General features: G+C 40.1%; 1 protein-coding gene across 1 annotated transcript in view; it reads left to right on the top strand.

Moving 5' to 3' along the window:
* The first annotated feature begins 320 nt into the window (after positions 1–320).
* The window catches only part of LOC122931501, a 40,015-nt gene continuing 16,754 nt past the window's right edge, over positions 321–23,581 (top strand). The window contains exons 1-6 of the mRNA XM_044285566.1: positions 321–599; positions 3,797–3,982; positions 6,962–7,049; positions 11,518–11,693; positions 20,833–21,043; positions 22,867–22,951. Of these exons, the coding sequence (XP_044141501.1) occupies positions 321–599; positions 3,797–3,982; positions 6,962–7,049; positions 11,518–11,693; positions 20,833–21,043; positions 22,867–22,951 (1,025 nt within the window). The remainder of the gene's footprint in view (positions 600–3,796; positions 3,983–6,961; positions 7,050–11,517; positions 11,694–20,832; positions 21,044–22,866; positions 22,952–23,581) is intronic.

Genomic DNA, 23,581 nt, shown 5'->3' on the forward strand with positions numbered 1-23,581 from the left:
CGATTATGAAGTCCACTTGTTAGGAAGTTATGCAGACAAATATATTTTAAGTAGATATAATCATATACCCGTGGGAAAGACTGTTCAAGATGGTAGCATGGACCTGAAACAAGGCAATTTGGCACAAACAGAATGGATGAAATTGGAGTCTAAGTATAGAATTGGTGGATCATGTGAAAGTATATTTTCTCAAGCCTCCATTCAAAGCCCTGAGTGGACAATACTCAAAGCAAGCAAGTCCCAAGATGTCATAACGTCTTCTCCGAATCAAAACTGGTTAGACCTAGAAAGTGAACTTAAGAATCAAGAAATTGTTGATGATGTTGTGGGTGACGAAATACACTTTAAGTCCTCCTGCCATCAAATGGGACAGAAAAAAACAGAAGGCCAACCCAATTGTCCTGAAACATCTCATTCCATCTCCCAAATGGGTGATTCAAATTCTAAAATGTCACTATCAGAATTTTTACCTAGAACATCCTAAAACCAACAAGGAAAGACTCCACCACTTTCTGCAAGAAGCAGAAACTTATCAGAGGGAAAAAGGGCTAGACCTTAACCTTTTCAATTCTGAAGGAGTGGATTCTGATAAGTCTCAGGTAAATACATTGCCTAAAAAGAACCACTGTGTTTGGACTATTTTTAAGCAGTTTGGGACAGTAGTTTTTTGCTTTTATATTTATAAGTATGTGTCAGCTCTTAGTGAAATGTATTTCAAGTCATCCCTAGCAGCAAAAGTAAAGTTTCTTTGATTTTTGTTTCTATAGTTAGAAAAAAGATGTTACCAGAAGTACTGTGGCCCAGTCACCACTGTAGTTAAGTGACCTAGATATTCAGGGATTGCTGTTGGTAGGCCCCAGTCAATCATTTCTGAAGCAGCAGCTATCTGCACAGAGCTCTTTGTGTGAAGTCTACAAAAATCCTGCATAATCATTCCAGCCGTAAGGCTATGCTGAACAAAGACTCTGGATGCATGCTGACAGCAAGCCTTGAAACTACACAATGCAGGTAATGTGGGGAAGGAATGGCTCCTTACATCCTGTTGATTATACTTGTGATGAGGCATGGGACTGAATTGTCCAGATTTAAACATATCTTAGTTATTATATAATATATGTGAGAATGTTAAAATACCTTAAAAATTTGTATTCAAATGAACGTTACAGAGCTAAGTCGAGTAGACGTATAATACACTGAGCATTTCTGCATGCATTTAAACTTTTTAGACAGAGAAGCAGATCCTTATTTTTAATCCTTTAAATTTTAAAGGATTAAAAATAAGGATCTGCTTCTCTGTCTAAAAACAACGCCTTTTTTTGCATGAACTGTGTCTGGATTTGTAGCTCAGCCCTTGGTCATTGGGAATAATTGATAATCACTACATATATGGTCCAATCTAGGTTGACGCTTCTATAAAAAGGGAAAACAAGTAGCATGGGGATATCACCTTCAGTTTAAAAGCAGACAGACATATCAAGTCACTAGGACAACAAGTCTAAGACAGCATCATATTAGGATCCGTATGATAACTGCAGCCTCTGACAAGTGGTTCCTCAGCACTTAACTCTAACCAACTCAAATGGTCCTATGTGTTGTTCTTCTGTTGTGGCCAACACCCTAATATGAGGCTGTATTAAGGTGATATGAAATGGGCCTAAGCAGGGGTTGGCTAGTCATAGACACATACAGGGACATTTGTCTGGTGGGCCAATGCCCAGGGGGTCACCTAAAGACCATCAGGTATTTATGCACCTGGCTGGTGGCTACAAGTGCTCTCCTTTAAGCATTAATATATGGCTTTCTAAAACTTTAAGATTTTGATAAGCTTTGGCTGCAAATAAAGTATAATACAGCTGATGTATAAAAGGGTTGTACAGAGCACAGCATTATACGTTTAGTCTCAGTAGGGATCAAATGCTTTTGTAATGGTCACCTACAATTAGACAATAAAATCTTGACTCGGTGACTGCATAATTGCGGGACCAACAAATTCGCACCTAGGATTTTCAAAGCTGACAGTGATTGGAAATTACTATACAAGAGTTTGGTCAGTGGTTACAGTGCCAAGAAGCTTCACTTGTCAGGAGTTATGGATGGACCCTGTGAGCGTCCATCTCCACCCCTGCAGCCATATATAAACTCCATCAATCAATGCTGCATTTAAAAATCATTTCTATGCCATACTTCCCAATAAATCATCTTCGTATAGAAATGCTGTCTTTACTAACCCTTAGGGCAACTAGCAAGGACCCAGATTTACTCTTATTATTCTGTGTTTCTGAAAAAACACAAATATGCATTCAAATATTAGGAATCAGTGCTGCAATGGCTGTTACTGATGGATTTCTAAGGAGCCAGCTACATTACTGGCTTTGTAAGAGCCACTATAGAAAAACAGCACTCTTCTTCCACCTTAAAGGGAATGTGTCATCAGAAAATGACCTTTTATTTAAATAATCTTTTTATGTTTAATATATTTTTAAATACTTTTTGATGGTGTTATTTTTAATTTTTCACGTCTTTATCTATATTTAAACAAAAATCATAAAATCCTGCAGTTTTTGCACTGGCCACTATGTTTAATAATTGCCGCCACTTCTTGGTCTGTACAGATCACTTTACTGCAGTTACCTGCTTATCTAAACACAGAGGTCGTGTCATTACAGGCAGGATTAGAATGACAAATAAGACCAGATCCACCATTCATAATAGGTGATTGTCAAAGTTTATGTATTCTTCCCTTGTACAATGACCTCTGCCCAGGTCACAGAGCATGCCTAGAAAACTCTCCCATAGAAGTAAATTAGGTCCTCTCCTGTCCATTGTGTCTATGGCTCATGGGGCTGCCGTAAAGCAAATTTCTTAATGCTTTTAAGAACAGCTCAGGCAAGATGGCTGCCCCCATAACCATGTTCATAAAAAAGAATCGATAAATCAGAAATCATAAAGGATATGTGTTACTATCTGGTTTTAACTGACAGAAACATTTTTTGGTGACTCAGCACGTAGGTAGCGGTATAGCTGTAGCTAAACAGTAACTAAAGAAACAGGAGTTGTAAGGAGACAAACAAAAGAGTCCTATGCTACATATTCACCAGCATTACCACTTAAACAGCCTACAAACATTAGACCTACAAACCCCTTGGTAAGTACATATATTTTTGTGCAAGAATGATTAGAGAATTTAAGTACCAGGTTAAAATTTAGAAAAAAAAGTAAACTCTAAAATGATTTGTATGAATATTTCTCCAAAAGACCGCTTCTTAGAGAAGAGCATCTTTCATCTATACCTTATTTTCTGCAACAGATTTTCATATCAATCATATACTATGCACATAGGCCCATCCTCTCGGGGAACACCGGTTCTGAATGGGCCGTCATCTCAAAAGATGTTATATAGGGTAGATCATTCAATTCTACTAATACATAAGTCGAGTGGAAACTAAAAGGAATGGCCCTCTCATCTTTTTTTATTCTAACCTGGCAACTTTCTTGTTTTTCTGCTACTTTATATGCAACTCAGTGGGTATAATTTCACTTTACCAACCCTGATTTTGCAGTAAGTAATTGCACGATTTGTTATGGTTTTAGAAGATGTTATCAGTTTTTATAAAATAGATCAGCGCTGTTAAGTGTTTTCCTTAGATGATCACATTTCTAGTTCAGTAGAACAATACTTTACATTAAAACCTTGTATTAGACTCTTGTGAATTCTCTATTCTAAACTGTTAAGTGCCTGTGCTCCTTCTAAAGATAACACAACACTGATTAAAATATCAATTCTTGTTGGTTCAAGGCTGCGGACTTGGATGGATCTCAGAGGATCTCTGTATCACTCCTGAAATCAATACTCATGGAGCGGGAGTTTAAAATAAATGACCTCACAAAAGAAATTAGGAAGGTGCAAAGTGAGAATATACGCTTGGTAGAAGAAGGGCAACATCTTCTTTCTGAAAATGACAGACTTCAGCGGGAAATGGAGGTAATTTATATGTATTTGACATGCTTCTGAAGAAGGGTAGAGATGGTTTTCAATTCTAATCGTTGAGATGATGTAATTTAAGATGAAGAGCATAAGTAAAGCAACATAATTGAAAACTGATTGACACTGTGTAGATTTTGAAAGGCAAAACCTATAAAAAATAAATTAAAAAAAAGACAAATAATAGCAATGATTAAGTGATACTTTATACATTTTAGCAGTCTATATTTTTCATAATGATTTGCTTCCAAATCTAAGTGGTAAAATTATGTTGGGCCCATATCTCCAGAACAGCACTTACCCCTAACCTATCCTAAAGCCCTACCTATGTCACAATTGTTATTAATACATAGAACCCTGTATTTCTCTACAAGGTTTGGGTGAGAAGCGATTCTACTGTAGATGCTTCTTTATTACACATGATGTATTATTGTCATAACCTACATTTGTATTGGCCAAGGGGTGCTTGGTGTCATTAGACAAGGTTTTCAAAGAAGATACTTCATGTTGGTGTGGGATCTTAAGGCCAGATAGACTATTCTATGATGTGGGTTGTCACAGATGGAATGCTATTGCTTAATGTTTGCTAGGGGAAGGCAGAGAGGGGCAGCTCAATGTCTAGATCTTGGACAAGCTTAGATAGTACTAGAGACATGGTATAATAGAGACCTGGGGTGTCTACATTACTTCTCACATCAGTGACTACGTTCCCACACTCAAAAGTAAAGTGGTCACTGATCTGACAGTAGATGCATATCTTCATCTTCTTTTCTGAATCAGGATGAGATTTTTTTCATTCTTGTCTCCATAGCATTAATCTTTGGAGTCCTTTTTATGTAGTAGAAATTTGCAATAGAAGAAATTTCCTAAGATATGGAAACTGGTTATACCGTATATACTCGAGTATAAGACGAGTTTTTGGGCACATATTTTTGTGCTCAAAAAGCCCCCTCGTCTTATACTCGAGTCTATCTTACTTTGTCTTTGCTCCGGTAATAGCAGGCAGTGCGGGGGGCGGCGCTCACTCACTGACGTCACGCGCCTGCGCCGCCTAGTGGGAGCAGGCGCGTGACGTCAGTGAGTGAGCGCCGCTCCCCGCACTGCCTGCTATTACTGGAGCAACGATAAAGTAAGATATCCAAAGAATACTGATAAATAAAGAATACTGATAAATATACTTTATAAATATACTGCTTATACTTTATAAATATACTGCTGTGAGCGTCGGGGAGGGGGATCTGTGGATGGCACTGTAGGGGGATCTGTGGATGGCAGTGCCATCCACAGATCCCCCTACAGTGCCATCCACAGATCCCCCCTCCCCTAAACAGTGCCATCCTGGCACTGTTTAGGGGAGGGGGGATCTGTGGATGGCACTGTTTAGGGGGGATCTGTGGATGGCACTGTTTAGGGGGGAGATCTGTGGATGGCTCCCTGTATTTAATGCAGAGTGTGTGTGTATATAATGCACACACTCTGCATTAAATACAGGCAGTCAGAGTCAGACTCCCATCAATCTGAGTCACCCTCTTGCAGATGTGTGTATATAATGTAGAGTGTGTGCATTATATACACATACACTCTGCATTATAGCTGCATTTCCCACCCTAGTCTTATACTCGAGTCACTAATTTTTCCCATTTTTTTGGGTACAATTAGGGGCCTCGGCTTATACTCGGGTCGGCTTATACTCGAGTATATACGGTAAATTTGCATTCACAGCCTGCATTTGTTCAATATAGCAAGCAGATAGCACAGGGTATACAGTAAGTAGTCTCTGAGGGACAACTTATAAGTCTGTATAAATAGCATGGAGCAAAACTGCTCCTCATGAGTCCCACTTTTAGATAATTTGCCTCTAAATTATCATATAGTAACTAAATAATACTGCTCTGTAGGGTTCAAATAATACCATGTAGTCAAATAATATATCTGCATCATATCCAAATATTATTTCAATGTAAATGAATAATAGGGCCATATAGTTACCAACTGTTTTCATCATACACAGAACAAGCAAATACTGTACTGATCAGTTATAGTAAAGGTTGCCATACACATGTCATCTGGACCTCCCAATTTTGGCGAGGTGTCCTGACTCTCTCCTGTTGGCAGATATCCAGGCATGGCAGGGTCACTCATGTTTGCATGTGTGCAAGTTTATAAGGGAATCACGAGGGATAGCTGTTAGCCGAATAAGTAATCAGCTAAAAAAGAAGTATATGTGCAGCCAAAGGGCCCTTTTTGGCGAGCTTTCATCAGGTGATCTAATCTTTCATGTGGGACCTAAAAACATCATTTTTTGGGCAGCACACATCCCTCTGTAGAGAGCAATGTGAATGAATCTGCATGGGAATGAAAGATCGTAGTAGCACAGCACAGAGAATGAGCAGCAATGAATGGGAATAAACAGTCTGGTCCTGATTACTGCCCTGAGCATCAGCTCATGTAAATGGGCCCTTAGAGACAGAATGAACATTCTTTGAATCCAGTGTCTCAAAGGTGATATCTTCTCCGATTGTAGTCGTTCATTTTTCCTGTCTTTTTATCTGGCCATCATGAATGCGTCTACAAGCTGCCTCCCCTGTGCAGAGTTTGCTGTCTATGTATCTTTGGATCCTCACTTTTGTGACACAAACACTCATTACAGTAATAGATAACCTCCATGACAGCCATCACCACACATTCCCACCATGTTATAGTGCCCTCCCAGGAGTTGTAGAAATACATTTGTCAGGTGTCCAGGTTAGGATGCCCCATTTCAGCCACAATAACCCTAGGTGATCCTATCACAAGTGCCCTACATAAGAGACATTGTATGCCCCCAGGAGTTACAACTACAAATGTTGGTAAGAGCTCTGGTTTATAGGGGGCTTCTTATCTCCATATGCTCAAACAGATCTTCAAGAAGTAACTACGTTTTAATAACTGCAGAAAAGAGATTGACTCGTATCATACTTGTTCTGGTTTTATTTCCAGGCCATGACATTTGAGAAAGAAAGAAAGGAGCAAGGTTTATTCTTTTCATTGGACCGATGTTCCCCACTGATTTTTCAGAAAGAAATCTGTAAGTAATTGAGCTCTCCTTTTTAAGTTATAGGGTTGATTATTGGTTTCATGTAAATTGAATTACCATGCCCAAATTACCTAGAAAAAGGGTTGTGACCATTAGAAGCTTGGTCCATTTTGGGGGTTTAATATTAGTACCTATGTAGACCAGACGTGAAATGGAGCAAAAAAAAAGAAAAGTGGCTAGGTGTCATTCATCTCACTTACATATAATGTGAAATACCTGGGACTGGATTCAATATGCTTAACAATATAAACTCCATCACTTATAACTAAAGTAACAGTTTGTTTCTAAAACAATTTGCTGTTCCTAATAGTAAGTGAGCTGCGACAGAACAAAGTGCATCCGTTCCCTAATAAAACCAAAGATTGCTTTATTTTGCAATTAGTTATGCTATTAGGAGGCCAGACGAGGTTAAATCTGAAAGGAACAATTTATCAGCCAGAACATTTGAGTTTTTTCAAATGATGTGTTATAGAGCACTAATATATTTTGAATGTGCATCTGCATTCATCAAACTGTCAGCAGCAATATATAAGTCTGTAAGTAACATAACGAAGATAACTTGAATACGCATGCTTTAATAATTAAACTCAGTTTAAAGTGGAAGTACCTGTACAGTCTAGCCCCTTATGCTGTAGAGGAGGGTAATCTGTATTGCTGGGGAAGTTCTTTATTTATGTATATACCTATTCATCTCTTTTACAATGAGCAGATGATGTGTCCAACCCGTTTACTGTACTGGTTTCCAGCAAGCATAGGCTCATTGCAAACACAGAGAACACCTGACCACTGTCAGATACACTGTGGACTCCTCAAAGGATAACTGTCATATTTTTTTTTTGGGGAGTATTGGATTGTGGTGATTAATATCACCTTGGTGGCCCTATTTCAACTTTTCACTGTGTATTCAATTACCCCTTAATTCCACATTCTTGTTCCCTGTACTCCCTACTTTTACCTGTGATTAGGGTTGCTATGCATGTTCCGTCTATCTGTTGAAGGACGGAGGACGCAGAAGCACGCTGCGTGCAAGGTCAGATTACAGACAGCCAGGGACTGTAAGTAAATGATTAGAGCCAGGTCCTCCCCAGCAGCTGATAACAGTGCCTGGGCTGTGTGCACTTCTCCCTGTCCCTGCGCTTGGCAGACGCTCCCTCACTCAGCAGACCTGGAGAATGCAGAGTTGAAGCAGCGCAGACCAGGGAAGGGAGATCTGCCGTCTGCTCAGTGTATAAATGAAAGCAACATGTGGTAAGAGGACCCCTTTGTGCTGCAGGAGATTAACCCTTTAGGGGGGAGGGCTCTGGTTACTGACACTTTTGGGGGGCTATTGTTACTGGCTAGTGAGGGCAGGCGGGATTAGCCTCAGAGTGAGGGCAGTGGCTGCCATCTTAACTGAATAGTGAAATTGCAGTTTTATGCAGACTGGTTGCTAAGGGCTGAATCTTATTGAATATGGGGTAAGTCAGTCTAATAGTAACTGATTCTGGAATATCATGCTATTAGTAACTACATATATGAAAATTGAAATTAGGGTCTAAATGTGACAGTTATCCTTTAAGGCCCGGATGTACACTGGCTGCAAAGTTAAAGAGGGGGATAGAGAAAACTTTGTATCCAGCTCACCTTCCTGGTATGGTGTATAAACCCGGCTCCAGAGGCCCTGGGGGAGTGTTCCCGTAGCAGGCAGCAAACAAAATAGGAAAAAAGGTATCTGGAGACAATGGAGGTCCTCTTAGCTCTTCTTTATTAATTCATAAACATATAAGCTTGCTTCATTTCTATCATATAGATTTACTATGAAATCTCTATACTATTTGCCGAATCTTATTTGATTGTATCACATTTCAGGTTGTAAGACCGTTATTTTGATTGTTTATAATAATAATTTTTATCAGTAAGTATTCACACTGTGCGGTTTTACCATTGCAAAGCACACAATCTGGCGATTGTGGGGTTAAATTGACCCAGGTATATCCTCACAGTGTGTTTCGAATTGCATGTGTAATCGATGAACTTAATCAAGAGGTGTGCCTCTGTTGTGGCAGCCTATGAGATTGGATGCTCCTCCCAGGATTTTCTGACGAGGTGCATTCCTAATCCTTTATAATGTGGGGTCACACGTAGCATGGTGCTACGACTAAGGGTACATACCCGAAACGCGTCAGCGACCATGCCGTGGATCCAGTGACTGTGTCGGTTTTATGAATTAATAAAGAAGAGCTAAGAGGACCTCCATTGTCTCCAGATACCTTTTTTCCTATTTTGTTTAAAGAGGGGGATAGTCTGCATCTGCTAGTTTGCACCAGACAATCCACTGGCGTGTCTCCCAGGGTGGTGCTCATCTATAAACCTTCATACAAATAGAAAAAAGCAGCGGCACTTACCAAATGTAGAAATTCACAGTCCGTTATTGTAACTTACAATGTCCACATAGGTCTATAATGCGTGTAACATACCACAGAAATTACCATTCCTGTAATAATTTACCCCAATTCTAGACCTATGAGGACATTTAAATTACAATACAACTGCAAATTCTACATTTGGTGAGTGCGATTGCTTTTTTTTTTTTTGGAAGGACCACATTTACATTAGTCAATTGTCAGCTGAAACCCCCCATTTTTGGTGGGACCAGCCAACAGTCTAATGTGTGTGTGTGTTACTTTCCCCTAACAGATGGGGCATATTGAACTTTAACGTCTGATCTTTTTGTTCCCCCTGGAGATAAACTGCTGTCAGAGGTATCTGGTAGCAGCTTTCTCCTGTCTACCTATAGATAACAACACACTGTCGGCCGAACAGATCATGTACTCTATTTGTATGGGGAGACCGAACAAGTTTTTGGTTGATAGCTATTGAAGGTTTACATGTACTTTTACTTGATACCTATGCTACATGACTGGACCAAGGGCTTAGATACTGTATCATAAAGGTGTACCATGTATCCGCTCTGGTTGGTCTCATTCCCTTTACAATTACGTAGTGAGATCCTGGGCATGACTCCATTCTCCAGGAGCAGGCAAAGTGGTGGGGAATACAACATTGGGGGAATTATTTAGCACCTTGCTATGCCTCCAATATAATTTATTAGGCTAAGAGTTGTCAAATTATGAAAACTACATTTTTTATGAAGCTGGTCACCTGATGGGCTGTTTGCCAGTGGCTGCTGGAGCCTAAAAAAGTATCCAATCATGGTTCTTAGTGAATTCTATGTGTTATGGATATTACACACTACTGGGTCACAAGTTGCTTAACATGTTATATACCAAGGGTGTTCACAGTGTAGCTTAAAGGGAATCTGTCTCCAGCGACCTCCCTATCAAACTGTTTGCATAGCCACATAACTGTGATTAACCTGATTAAAACGCTGTTTTTGTTTTGTTGATCTGAGGCTCCATTCCCAAGTTATTCCCAAGTTTATTGTACAAGTTAGGCCTTTGGTGCATTGGGGGCATCACTTTTGCTCTTGTTGCACCCAACCTGCACTCCTTTCTGTGGCTAGCCTCTCCCTCACTGCTTTGCCACTGTCTGGCCCTGTAAATCAAAGCTGCGAGGGAGGTGCTGCTCACAGAAATAAATGGAACTTAGTGGCTACAACAGCAATGGGTACACCCTCAGTGCACTAAATGCCTAATTTACATATTAAGAAAAAGTATCATGGGAACGGAGCCTCAGATCTACAGAAAACGAAACAAAAAAACAGCACTTCAATCAGGTAAACCACAGCTATGTGTCTATGCAAACAGTTGGACAGGAGGGTTTCTGATAAAAAATATTCTCTTTAAGGACACATCTCAGCACTTTAACATCTAGTTATGAGGTCCTTGGTATTATTAAGGAGTGCATGGAGGGTCTTTTGGGGACACAGAATCCCACACATGAAAGCAATGAATAGAGTTTCAGTTTGCATTAGCCTTGGCTCTTACTTCAGGATATGTTGAATTCAAGTTATTTTCTATTGATTCTGCAGAAACCAGTGGGTCACCAGCATTGTACCATTCCTTTATTTTTCCTACTAGAAGTTATGAATGAATTTCTAGCCATTTGCAATGAAGATCCATCTGGATGTTACCAGTTTGGGGGGAGTGTCCCAGCATAGTCGGACACTGGCAGTACTGATTGGATTAGGTCAACCTGGGCACGGACACCTTCCCAACTGGTAACACTCATCTATACCTTCATTACAAACTGCAGGAACGATAAAGGAATCACACATCATAGAGTCAATGCTCCAGAATTGTAATTATATGGGGAATGCAAATAGCTGGTAAAACTGACATGTCAGGAAGAGTATAGGTCCACTTTAAACATGCTTCACACCATTAAGGTTAAAGCATGTCTTTCAAATGACAATACAAAAATTTAAAATAATGTCACAAAGGAAGCAAAAATATGGTGTCTACTTTAGAATGTGTATATTACAATGGGTTAAATCCGTGTGTCTTATATTTTCTCACAGCGAACCTTAAAAATCAAATTAGTGACCTTCAGGAGGCCAATGAAAGTGCTGTTTTTGAGCTAGAAAAAGCTGATGAGGAGATTTCACAGCAAAGAAAGGACTTTTCAAAACTAAAAGCAGAATATGTTCAAAAGCTTGAGGATTCACAAGAAGAAATAAAGATGCTTACAGAGAAGGTAATATGTGGCATACATGCAATAACTTATAGCCTCCACTTACTCCAACCTTCCCACACATTAGCTTGATCTCTTCATCTTACTGCCTGATAACCTATAATATCATAGGTGCTCAATGTCGTACAAAAGTCAACCTGATGTTGCAGTATAATTTTTATATTACCCTAATGTTTGACAAATAATAATAAGGGTTTTTCTTTTTCCCCAGACATGTACAAAATGTTGTGTACCCAGGTAACTTAGTCTTGTCAATGCGCTTCAATGTGTGGCTTGCTATAGCTCTAAAGGGTTAGATTTATGGAGACCAGTGCTTTCTGCTCAGGTCTTGATATTCCCATACTTAAAAACATTTGAGTTAGTAAAATCAGAGCATATAAGCACAACCCCGGGAATGTCTAAAACAGCCACTTGTGGGCAGGGTTTGAGTTAGCCCTGCTCATTTTCGGCCCAGCTATGTATCCCCTGTGCTGCTGGAGGATGCACCTAAATTATGACAAGGTGCAGGCCTCGTCATAAATAAGACACATCCTCTAGCAGTTCATGCACCTAAGCAGTTTACAGCTGCTGTAGATTTCTGGCTTCATTTGCGCTCACGGGAGCTCAAATGCCTTCTCAAACAGCTGATTGATGGGGTCCCGGTTGTCGGACCCCCACTGATCAGATACTGATGACCAATCCTGAGGACAGGTCCTCAGTATCAAAATGTCAGAAACCACTAGACATATTGCCTGGTATGTTTGCACTGAAGGGCGAGGTCTGTCTCTAAGGTGCATCTCAGCTCCCAGTTTCCGTGGCTGGCCACATCCCTTGGCGCGTTGAAGCCAGCATTTACATAAAGAATAAAAGTCTTTTTTTCTTGTTAACCGCAACTGATTTTCACAAGATGTGTCATTTTAATCAGCAGGATCATCTCTACTAGGCATTATGTCCGGTTTAATAGGGTTGATTCTGCAGACAAGTTCTCTTTAAGGGTGGTTATACAAATTAAATGAATGTGCATGTTTGTTTTATTGGGCAGAGGAAAAACCTGCTTCTAGACTCCTATGGCAAAGGTTTATCTCACATGCTAATATGTGATGTTTATTTTCAAGACAATAGAAAGTCTGATATATGTACAGTGCCTTGAAAAAGTATTCATACCCCTTGAACTTTTCCAAATTTTTTTCATGTTACACCCACAAACTTAAATGTATTTTATTGGGATTTTATATAATAGACCAACAAAAAGTAGTATGTGTGAAGTGAAAAGAAAATTATACGTTTTTCAAAATTTGTAATAAGTAAAATTCTGAAAAGTGTGACGTGCACCCTGTACTCTGATACTCGTAAATAAAATACAGTGTGACCAATTGCTTTCAGAAGTTACCTTTTAGTAAATAGTGTCCATCTGTGTGTAATTTATACTCGGTATAACTACAGCGGTTCTGTAAAGGAATATGGATTATCATTTACTGGCAGTCCTAATCACAAATCCCCACGTCCATGTTTTGGCCTAGTTATAAGCTACCGCGGGTTGGGGCTTACAGGTGAAACTCAAAAAATTAGAATATCGTGCAAAGTTCATTTATTTCAGTAATGCAACTTAAAAGGTGAAACTAACATATGAGATAGACTCATTACATGCAAAGCGAGATATTTCAAGCCTTTATTTGTTATAATTTGGATGATTATGGCTTATAGCTTATGAAACCCACAATTTTGAGGTACCCTTTGCTCAGGTGGTATGGATTAATTAGCCGACTAGAGTGTGACACTTTGAGCCTAGAATATTGAACCTTTTCCAAAAAATCTAATTTTAAGCTGCATTAATGCAATTCCTTTTAATTTGCATTACTGAACCGAATTGACTTTTGCACGATATTCAATTTTTTTTAGTTTCACCTGTATATCAAACGAGAAGCTGGTGGCAGATTACCCGGGCTGAAAAGGCTCTCTTAGCTTGTTGCCTCTGTGTGCCTGCGTGGACAGGAGGTGTCTGTGTAAACTGTACCAAGCTGACCTTACCTGCTCCTCTGGAGGGTGTAATATAACGCTTTGGTAACCAGTGACCATACTGCATCTCGTGAGCTCAACGTAGGTGATGTCAAGCGGGCACGAGGCGTGGTATCCGTCACAGCCTCAGAGCTTTGTTAGTGAACATTAGTGATCAAACACAATCATGAAAATCAAGGAACACACCAGACAGGTCAGGGATAAAGTGTAAAGCACGGTTAGGTTATAAAAATATAGCCCAAGCTCTGAACATCTCACGGAGCACTGTTCAATCCATCATCCGAAAATGGAAGGATTATGGTACAACTGCAACAGCTCAGGCAAGGATAGCACTAATTAGAGAAGCAGCGAAGAGGCCCATAGTCACTCCGGAGGAGCTGGAGAGATCTACAGCTCAGGTGGGAGACTCTGCCCACAGGTCAGCTGTTAGGCATGTACGCCACAAATCTGACCTTTATGGAAGAGTGGCAAGAAGAAAACAATTTCTGAAAGCAAGCCTTAAGAAATCCTGTTTGCAGTTTGCCACAAGCCATGAAGGGGACACAGCAAACATGCACAAGAAGGCGCTCTGGTCAAATAAGATCAAAGTTGTACTTTTGGCCTAAATGCATAAGGTTATGTGTGGTGGGAAACTAACACTGCACATCACACTGAACAAACCATCCCCACTGTGAAACATGGTGGTGGCAGCAACATGCTGTGTGCAGGGACAGAGAAGCTGGTCAGAGTTGATGGGAAGATGGCTGAAACCAAATATAGGGCAATCCTGGAGAAAAACCTGGTAGAGTCTGCAAAAGACTTAAAACTGGGACGGACAGTCACCTTACAGCAGGACAATGACCCTAAACAAACAGAGCAACAATGGAATGGTTTAGCTCAAAGCATATTCATGTCGTAGTTTTATTCCGGCCGCCTCTAGGCATGTTTGCCGTGCTGCCGCCAGACTGCCCACCCCCGTTATAGTCAATGGGGCCGGAGCGGACCCCCGGCGGCACGCGTGCATTAGCGGCAGCACGGATCCGGCAGGCTATTCACCTGCTGGAACAGCCTGCCGGAGAAGGCTGCTGCTAATGTGAAAGTAGCCTTAATCAGTCATTTCTGAATAGTGAGGTGACTGCCTAGCCCTTTCACACAAAGACACAATTCTATCAACAGCAAAAGTGAAAGCACCAGAAAAACAGAAATGGCATTGTAGTTGTATTATGTTGTAATGGCAGTGTAGCCAACGTTAATTGAAGGTGAAGCCTAAGTTTACCATATGCGGTGGAACAATGGTTTTAACATTAGCTACTTATTTTTTTAACCTAGATTATTATTACTAGCATTAGAAATACTTTTACATTTTGAAAAAAAATCCATCATTTATATTTGCCAACCATACTATTATTATTTCTTTAAAATTCCATTTATAAGAATAATAGCAGAGCTGATAGATTCTGAAGGTGCAGTGGTCATAATGGTTTAAACTGTAAAACCTTTTATTAGACATTTTTATATTGTGCTAAAATGATTTTGCAATATACTAGATTTCAGACCAAACAATGCCAGTAGCCAGCTGTAGACTCCAGTCTTTTCCTATCGATTAACACTAGATTTGCTCCTCATGAAGCAATATATCTAGAGCAGTTATTTTAGTTAATGGGTAGGAGGTTAGAAACCCCTCTTAGGGTAAGTGACTCAATAATTCTAAAAGCTGTATATCCTATTTATAAACTTCCATAATCATCAAATGACATTTCAGAAGACTGGAGAACAGCCATCATATAGCATATTCAGTAATGAAGGTGCCTTTAGTTATTACCTAGTCAAAAGAAAAGTTGAAAAAGGAATAAAATAGAAGATGGAGTTAATATAGTCGGATATACTATACTCAGAATATACAGCAAACCAGTTCTATTAACTTCAGAAATATGAAACACGCTAGTCTACCAAATTAGACGGTTTGCCAGCGACCCCTCCGCCACTAACTGGTAATGAGAAAACATGATTTTCTTGTGTTATAATGGTCATTAAGACATGAAAATATAGGCTTGCCTTTAAGTAAAGTTGCCATACACATGAAATAACTTCTGAGTGGACGTTATGGGTCGAATTTATCATAAGGGGAATATTTATATTCAATTTTGCTTGAGTCTGTGTTGGAGGACTTTATTTCACATTTATCAAATGTCACAGCTTGTTTGATAAAATTGTCTTATCCTTAAACCTAACACATTTGTCTAAAGAAGCTCCTCCAGTTTTCTCACCACCATCCTTCTGGAGTGAAATTGTGACTTAAAAAAAATAAATAAATAGCTAACCACACCCACATTATAAAACTGAAGTGAGCGGTGTAAAAAAGCAAAAAGGCAGGTGAAAAAAAGTCACAAAAGCTTTATTTTATGACTTTTTGAACGCCAGAATTTTGGAATGAAGGAATGACAAAGCAGAGCCTATGTCTCCTGATCCTCCCATGCACATGGATGCTTAGCTCAGCCAAGTTTGCATATGCAGTAAACAGGAGAGAGGAAAACGCTGCTGTTAAAAACTCCTCTTCTTTCCCTTAGGCCCCATGCACACTGCCGTGTTTCACGGCCGTGTGCGGACCGTGGAACCGCGGCCTGGATCTCTCCTGAGAGCAGGAGCGCACGGCGTCACTGGTTGCTATGACGCCGTGCGCTCCCTGCTGCCGCCGCAATACAGTAATACACTGGTATGATCTATACCAGTGTATTACTGTACTGTGCCGGCAGCAGGGAGTGCACGGCGTCATAGCAACCAGTGACGCCGTGCGCTCCTGCTCTCAGGAGAGATCCAGGCCGCAGTTCCACGGCCCGCACACGGCCGTGAAACACGGCAGTGTGCATGGGGCCTTAACAAAAAGATATGCAGTTCCAACATGCCTGATCCTTATTAGTGTTGGGAGCCAATATTCAAATAGCGAATATTAATTGCAAATATAGCAAATATTTAGAATATAGTAATATATATTAGTAATTTTGAATATTCTAGATTTTTTTTCATCAGTAACCTCCTTTCTTGCTTGTGGGCCAATGAGAAGGCTGCAATGTCTTTGTCTAAGCTTAGCAACATCCCTAGCAAACATTAGGAAAGTTGCCTACCCCTTACTATATAAGAACCTCCCCAGCATTTTGCAGATCTGAGAGGGACAGCAGTGTTATTGCCGTGCTCTCTGCTTTCCTGTGTCATTACATTAGATAGTTAGTTAGTGGGAGATAGTCAGTGTAGGTTAGATAGTGATATAGTGTAGATGATAGGTTCTGCTGTCCATACATACATGCTACATACATAGATACATAGTGCTGTGATGTCACAAGTTCACAACAATACTTAGTGCACCAATCACTAGTAAGTAGTCAGACCTGTTAAAATGTGAAGTTGCACGTATTGCGCCAAAATATTCGCATCATTAGTGCCGATTTCTCAATCGCGAATATATTGGAGCACTCTATCTGCATATAAAAGGTATTGCAATGTTCTGCCGTGCCAACAATTTTCTCCAGGCTCAGGAAACTTCTAGCAGCTTGAAAAATGTAGCTATAGTGCCCGTCCTAACTCGCAGGTACTTAACGCACTAGGATGAGCATTCTCGTCCTAGGGTTAACGCGCTGCCCCACAACTGCTGCCATGATCAGCAGCAGAGGCCCGGCTGATACTGACAGCTGGGGCCCTGCTGTATCTGCCAGCATTGATGCAAACACCGATGCTGACGGATTAACCCCCTGTATGCCGCAGTCACGCTGACCACAGCATACAGGGGGTTTGCGGCAGCTTGTACATCCCCATCGGGTCCCCGTGCTGCTATGACGGGGAACCAACGGTTGCTATGGCAGCCCCGATGCCTTAAGCAGGCCTCGGGACTGCCAGCTATGGAAGCCCAGGAGATCCAGCCACAGGGCTGGGTTTGCTAGGCAACTGTTAGCGTCTTACAGTGTAAGACACTGACAGTTCAATACAGCAGAATGCAGATGTATTGTGCTGTATTGAAACAGGGATCAGACCCTGTCCCATAGTGGGACAAAAAAGTTAAAAAGAAGTTAAAAAAAAGAAAGTTTTACAAAAAAATATGTAAAGTTTCAAGTAAAAACTTCATTTTCCCCAAATAAAGTAAAAAAAAATAAAAAATAGGGAAAAAAAGTTTACATATTAGGTATCGCTGTGTAAAAATAAAAACTGTGCTAAATAATTTTTTTGTCACCTTACTAAAGTACAACACCAAGCAATCAAAAAGGCGTCTGCCCGCCAAAATAGTACCAATCTAACAGTCACCTCATCCCACAAAAAATTAGCTCCTACCTAAGACAATGGCCCAAAAAATAAAAAATAAACTATGGCTCAGAATATGGAGACACTAAAACATTTTTTTTGTTCTAAAAATGTATAACTTAAGTAAATAAAGTATACATATTAGATATTGCCGCGTCCCTAATGACCTGCTCTATAAAAGTATCACGTGACCTAACCCCTCAGGTAAACACCATAAAAAAAAAACGGTGTAAAAAAATCCATTTTTTGTCACCTTACATCACAAAAAGTGTAATAGCAAGCGATCGAAAAAAGTCATATGCACCCCAAAATAGTGCCAATCAAACCGTCATCTCATCCCGCAAAAATCATACCCTACCTAAGATAAATCGCCCAAAAACTGAAAAAAACTTTGGCTCTCAAACTATGGAGACACTAAAACATTATTTTTTTTGTTTCAGAAATAAAATCATTGTGTAAAACTCACATAAATAAATATTTGGTATTGTCGCGTCCGTAACAACCTGCTCTATAAAAATACCACATGATCTAAACCTGTCAGATGAATGTTGTAAATAACAAAAAATAAAAATGGTGCCAAAACATCTATTTCTTGTTACCTTTCCTCACAAAAAGTGTAATATAGAGCAACCAAAAATCATATGTACCCTAAAATAGTACCAACAAAACTGCCACCTTATCCCGTAGTTTCCAAAATGGGGTCACTTTTTGGGAGTTTCTACTCTAGGGGTGCATCAGGGGGGCTTCAAATGGGAGATGGTGTCAAAAAACCAGTCCAGCAAAATCTGCCTTCCAAAAACTGTATGGCATTCCTTTCCTTCTGCACCCTGCCTTGTGCCCGTACAGCAGTTTATGACCACATATGGGGTGTTTCTGTAAACTACAAAATCAGGGCAATAAATAATAAGCTTTGTTTGGCTGTTAACCCTTGCTTTGTTAGCGGAAAAAATGATTAAAATGGAAAATTTGCCAAAGAGTGAAATTTTATCTCTATTTTCCATTAATTCTTGTGGAACACCTAAAGGGTTAACAAAGTTTGTAAATCAGTTTTGAATACGTTGAGGGGTGTAGTTTGTAGAATGGGGTCATTTTTGGGTGGTTTCTATTATGTAAGGCTCACAAAGTGACTTCAGATCTTAACTGGTCCTGAAAAAGTGGGTTTTAGAAATTTTCTGTAATGTTTTCAGTTTTTAGAAAAATTTGCTTCTAAGCCTTCTAACGTGCCTAAAAATAAAATGGCATTCACAAAATGATCCAAACATGAAGTAGACATACGGGGAATGTAAAGTAATAACTATTTTTGGAGGTATTACTATCTATTATAAAAGTAGAGAAATTGACATTTGGAAATTTGCAATTTTTTTTGTACATTTTTTTTTTTTTTTTTTATAAATAAAGATGATTATTTTTTTTTTTACTCACTTTTACCACCGTCATGAAGTACAATATGTGACGAGAAAACAATCTCAGAATGGCTTGGATAAGTAAAAGCGTTTTAAAGTTACCACATAAAGTGACACGTCAGATTTGCTCAAATTGGCCTGGTCCTTAAGGGGTTAAAGAGAGTCTTTCACCTAAAATGACCATTATACACCACAAACATCATGATATCCATTACATTCCCCATATTATAATCTTACCTTTCATATTGCTGTCCGTCGCCTATTCTCTCTTAAAAACGCTTTTATTCCATATGCTAATTAGGTTCTGAAGGTGCCCAGGGGCGGCGTTTATGGGGCCGGTGTCCAGGCTCCACGGCGCTGTTCAAATCAAACCCCTCCCCTTTCACCCCTCTGGCCCGCCCTCGGTTCTTCAGATACCATCCTCCAGTCAATGACAAATCCGGCGCCTGCGCACTCCATTACCCACTAGGGCAGAGGCAGCAGAGCGTTTAATGCGCATGCGCCGGCCCGTACATCCCGATATTTTGGCAGTTTACTTCCGCCGGCTAGATCGGGATGTTCGGGCCGGCGCATGCGGATTAAACGCTCTGCTGCCTCTGCCCTAGTGGGTAATGGAGTGCGCAGGCGCCGGATTTGTCATTGACTGGAGGATGGTATCTGAAGAACCGAGGGCGGGCCAGAGGGGTGAAAGGGGAGGGGTTTGATTTGAACAGCGCCGTGGAGCCTGGGCACCGGCCGCATAAACGCTGCCCCTGGGCACCTTCAGAACCTAATTAGCATATGGAATAAAAGTGTTTTTAAGAGAGAATAGGCGACGGACAGCAATATGAAAGGTAAGATTATAATATGGGGAATGTAATGGATATCATGATGTTTGTGGTGTATAATGGTCATTTTAGGTGAAAGACTCCCTTTAAAGTCAGTGGGTACGTGTGCTGCCTGTGGAGGACACAGACAGCACACATCCATGAATAACTTATCTGTGTGAGGCCTTACTGTGCATATTATCCCTTAACTGTGACACCACTGTGTATATTACCCCTGTGCCATATTATACCATATATTATTTCACTGTGACATTAATGTCTATATTGCCCCGACATTACCCATGTACTGTGAATATCACTCTTTCTTTTTTTGTTACTTATTACACCCCGAGCTTACTGAAATTTAATCACCATGCACATTATGCCTGTGACATCACTTTGGGCATTTTATGAGACACAAGTATTTGGGGTGCAGAGGCTCCGGTTGCACCTAGGGTGTCTGACATAAGAGGATAGCAGTACTATACACCTCATATCAAGGGGCCCTGTTACAGTTTTTGCACTGGGACCCAGCAACTTCAAGTTACACCTTTAGAAACAAATAATTTAACTACTTACTAACAGTTTATCAAATCAGTGTCCAAGTTTACAAAGGAGGCAATAATTTTATCAGATGCCTCCCTTCTGACTAATTTTTGCATCGGTATACAGATTAGTGACACATCATCCAGATTACTTCACCCTGAAAATTACCAAGAAGGCCTCCAAAAGGAAATTGCCCAACTTAGAAGTGAGTGTAGAAGAGTAAGGACCCAAAGTCACCAGCTGAGAGAGGAAAACTACCGCCTTAAAGAAGATCTATGGGATCTTAAAATGCAGCATGGATGTTTGCTTGAAAGACAACATGTCTTGTCTCTTGAGGGTAAGTGGACAATAAATAATTTGGCAAAACTGTCATTCTTTGGCAATGCATTCTGCTAACATTAAACTGTAATTCTGGATGGAGGTTCCTGTACTAATAAAATAGAGAATAACATTATTTCTCTGAATCTGTATAATTCCTTAATCTAGAGCATGTAAGCCAAACCCCCATCAACAGAATACAGAAGGGGTGTACAACAACTTTAAACTCAAACTGTACAGGCGATGAGCGATCATAAGTACGATTGTTCATCCCCAATACAGTTTGAATATGATCGGCAGCATAACCATTTACACAAGGAGGGAAGATTCAGTGTGAGAAATTCTCATTTTTAAATTAACATCAAAGATCCTATCAACCTGGCATTTCTTTGTTGTCCGCTGAGCAGTGAGATGCTAGCTGGGCCCATGATCGGGAATGAGCATACTGATGAATGCTTGTTCGGCTGATTACTGGTCCTTGTAGATGAACCATTAGGAAAACTATAGACATTAAAAAGAGATCAATACAATGTCTTGCTTGGGATTATCGCCTGAAAATATATCTTCCCCCATTTGCAAATATACCGTACTTGTGTTACACAATTGCAATTTACATGAACCGATGATACCAATCAGTGGGAAATGTTTGAGAAACGAGGGGGTTTTCATTGTGATTATTCAATTAAGAGTTGTTTAGACCTTAATATACAAAAATGTCTGTCAGAAGTTTTGACCCCTCAAAACTGTTGACAGAACTATACAGGTGATGAGGATTCTTGGGGTAATGGTCCAAAAAAATCTAATTTGTAATCCTCCCAGTACACAAGTATCAAAAATATATAGACAGCACTCCTAAAACAATGATGTAAGACACCATACAAAGTATGATTTAGGACAAAACACAAGGTTGGTATCATAATCACACTCCTACTCTGTAGAAGAGGAGGCATCTGATAGCAGAACCAGCACCTCCACAATCACTGGCCAAGGTAGCTTCACAAAATATGTCACCATGTGGAGGACTCTGCCCAATGGGCATGCAAAGAAAGAGGGATCACAGTATCCAGATGCACAATGCACAGAGACCATCCAGACCAATTGGGGTGTTTGAATGAAACAGTATACTTAACTTACTTCACAGAAGGGGGCAGTGTGTAAAATAACATTTAACCACCTCCAAGTATGCATGTCAGAATTAGGAAGATAAACCCGGAACTGGAGGTCCTGGTGGGATAATAATCAAAAGCAAAGAAATTGCCCTCACTGTGAATTATTATAATTCCCACATCACTCAGTATCGGCAGATCCATGTGTGTAATAAATGACAACAGCAGAAGCCACAAACATCATCAGCCATGGTTCTAGCTGTCTTCTGATTGAATGCTACAGCCATCACTGAGGGCAAAGAGGAGGGATTGGGGAAGTGATCAGTACAGAGAACCAAGGGCAATGCATACAAAAGGGACTGCTGCAATGATACTTGCAATCAAAGGCACCAAGTGGATTAAAAGTTGGATTTCTTGGTCATGTAACATGGAAGACCATCATCCTAGGTATCCTTACAATACCCACCTCATCACCTATATAGTGGGGCTAAAACTGTTGAAAGACATCCTTTAAATTGCCTATGCAGGCAACGTACTTGCTAGGCTTTTGCTCCTTAGTTTAGATTGACGCCTGCTACAGGTGCTACTAGGGGGTGACACCACACCATCTAAATCAATCAGTGTAGAGCTAGTTTTGATCCCTGTGAAAAGGCCTCCATAGATAAAAATAACAGCATATTGTGATAATTCATAAATGCATACATACATTACTGTTTATACATACATTTTATCTCAGGAGATGACTGGGTTGAAAAAGATAATGTAACTGTTCCCTCAAACCGAAAACACCTCTCACATGGATGGCATTCTGAAGACCAGAGGTAAATTCAATATTCAAAGCCAAATTTCTTCTGGCACCTTGTCCATAATATAACATTTGAACCAGTGTACGTTTCATCTTGTAAAGTTGAGGATTGATATTCTGCAGTGTCGTGATCGTAGTGTGGTAATAGTTGTAGGACTCAACTCCAGTGTGTTCTTTTAATGGGTCTTTCTGATGCCTACAGGTGGACTTATCTTTTGTGAAAAAAAAAAAACTGATTGGGCGGGTTGATATCTAACATGCCGATCCTATTTTCCCCTGACTCTTGTTTTCAAGGTAGACTCAAGAGGCCCACATACACATTACATCTTCAGCTGATCACATTAAAATAAAGTCACATCTTCCATGCTGCAGCATTTCTCTTCCACTTGGTGACATGAGGACAGCCACTCACAGGTCACTTCATGTGGTGTAGCTGATCGCTATCAGCAGAGATTATTATTGCTAAGGAAGCGTTTTCATCAGTGCACAATTTCCCGGCTGTTAGGGTCATTTTTCTCTCTTCTCACTGTTTCTTTTTTGGGGAATCTCCTAGACAATCAGGGGGAAGGGGGCAATTCATTTGTAAGCTTATTAGCTTGGAAATTCAAAGTAAAAAAATAGCTACTAAACTATAACTCATATGTTT

Source organism: Bufo gargarizans, chromosome 3 (genome assembly GCF_014858855.1).
Source record: "Bufo gargarizans isolate SCDJY-AF-19 chromosome 3, ASM1485885v1, whole genome shotgun sequence".
In the NCBI taxonomy this organism is placed as follows: Eukaryota; Metazoa; Chordata; class Amphibia; order Anura; family Bufonidae; genus Bufo; species Bufo gargarizans.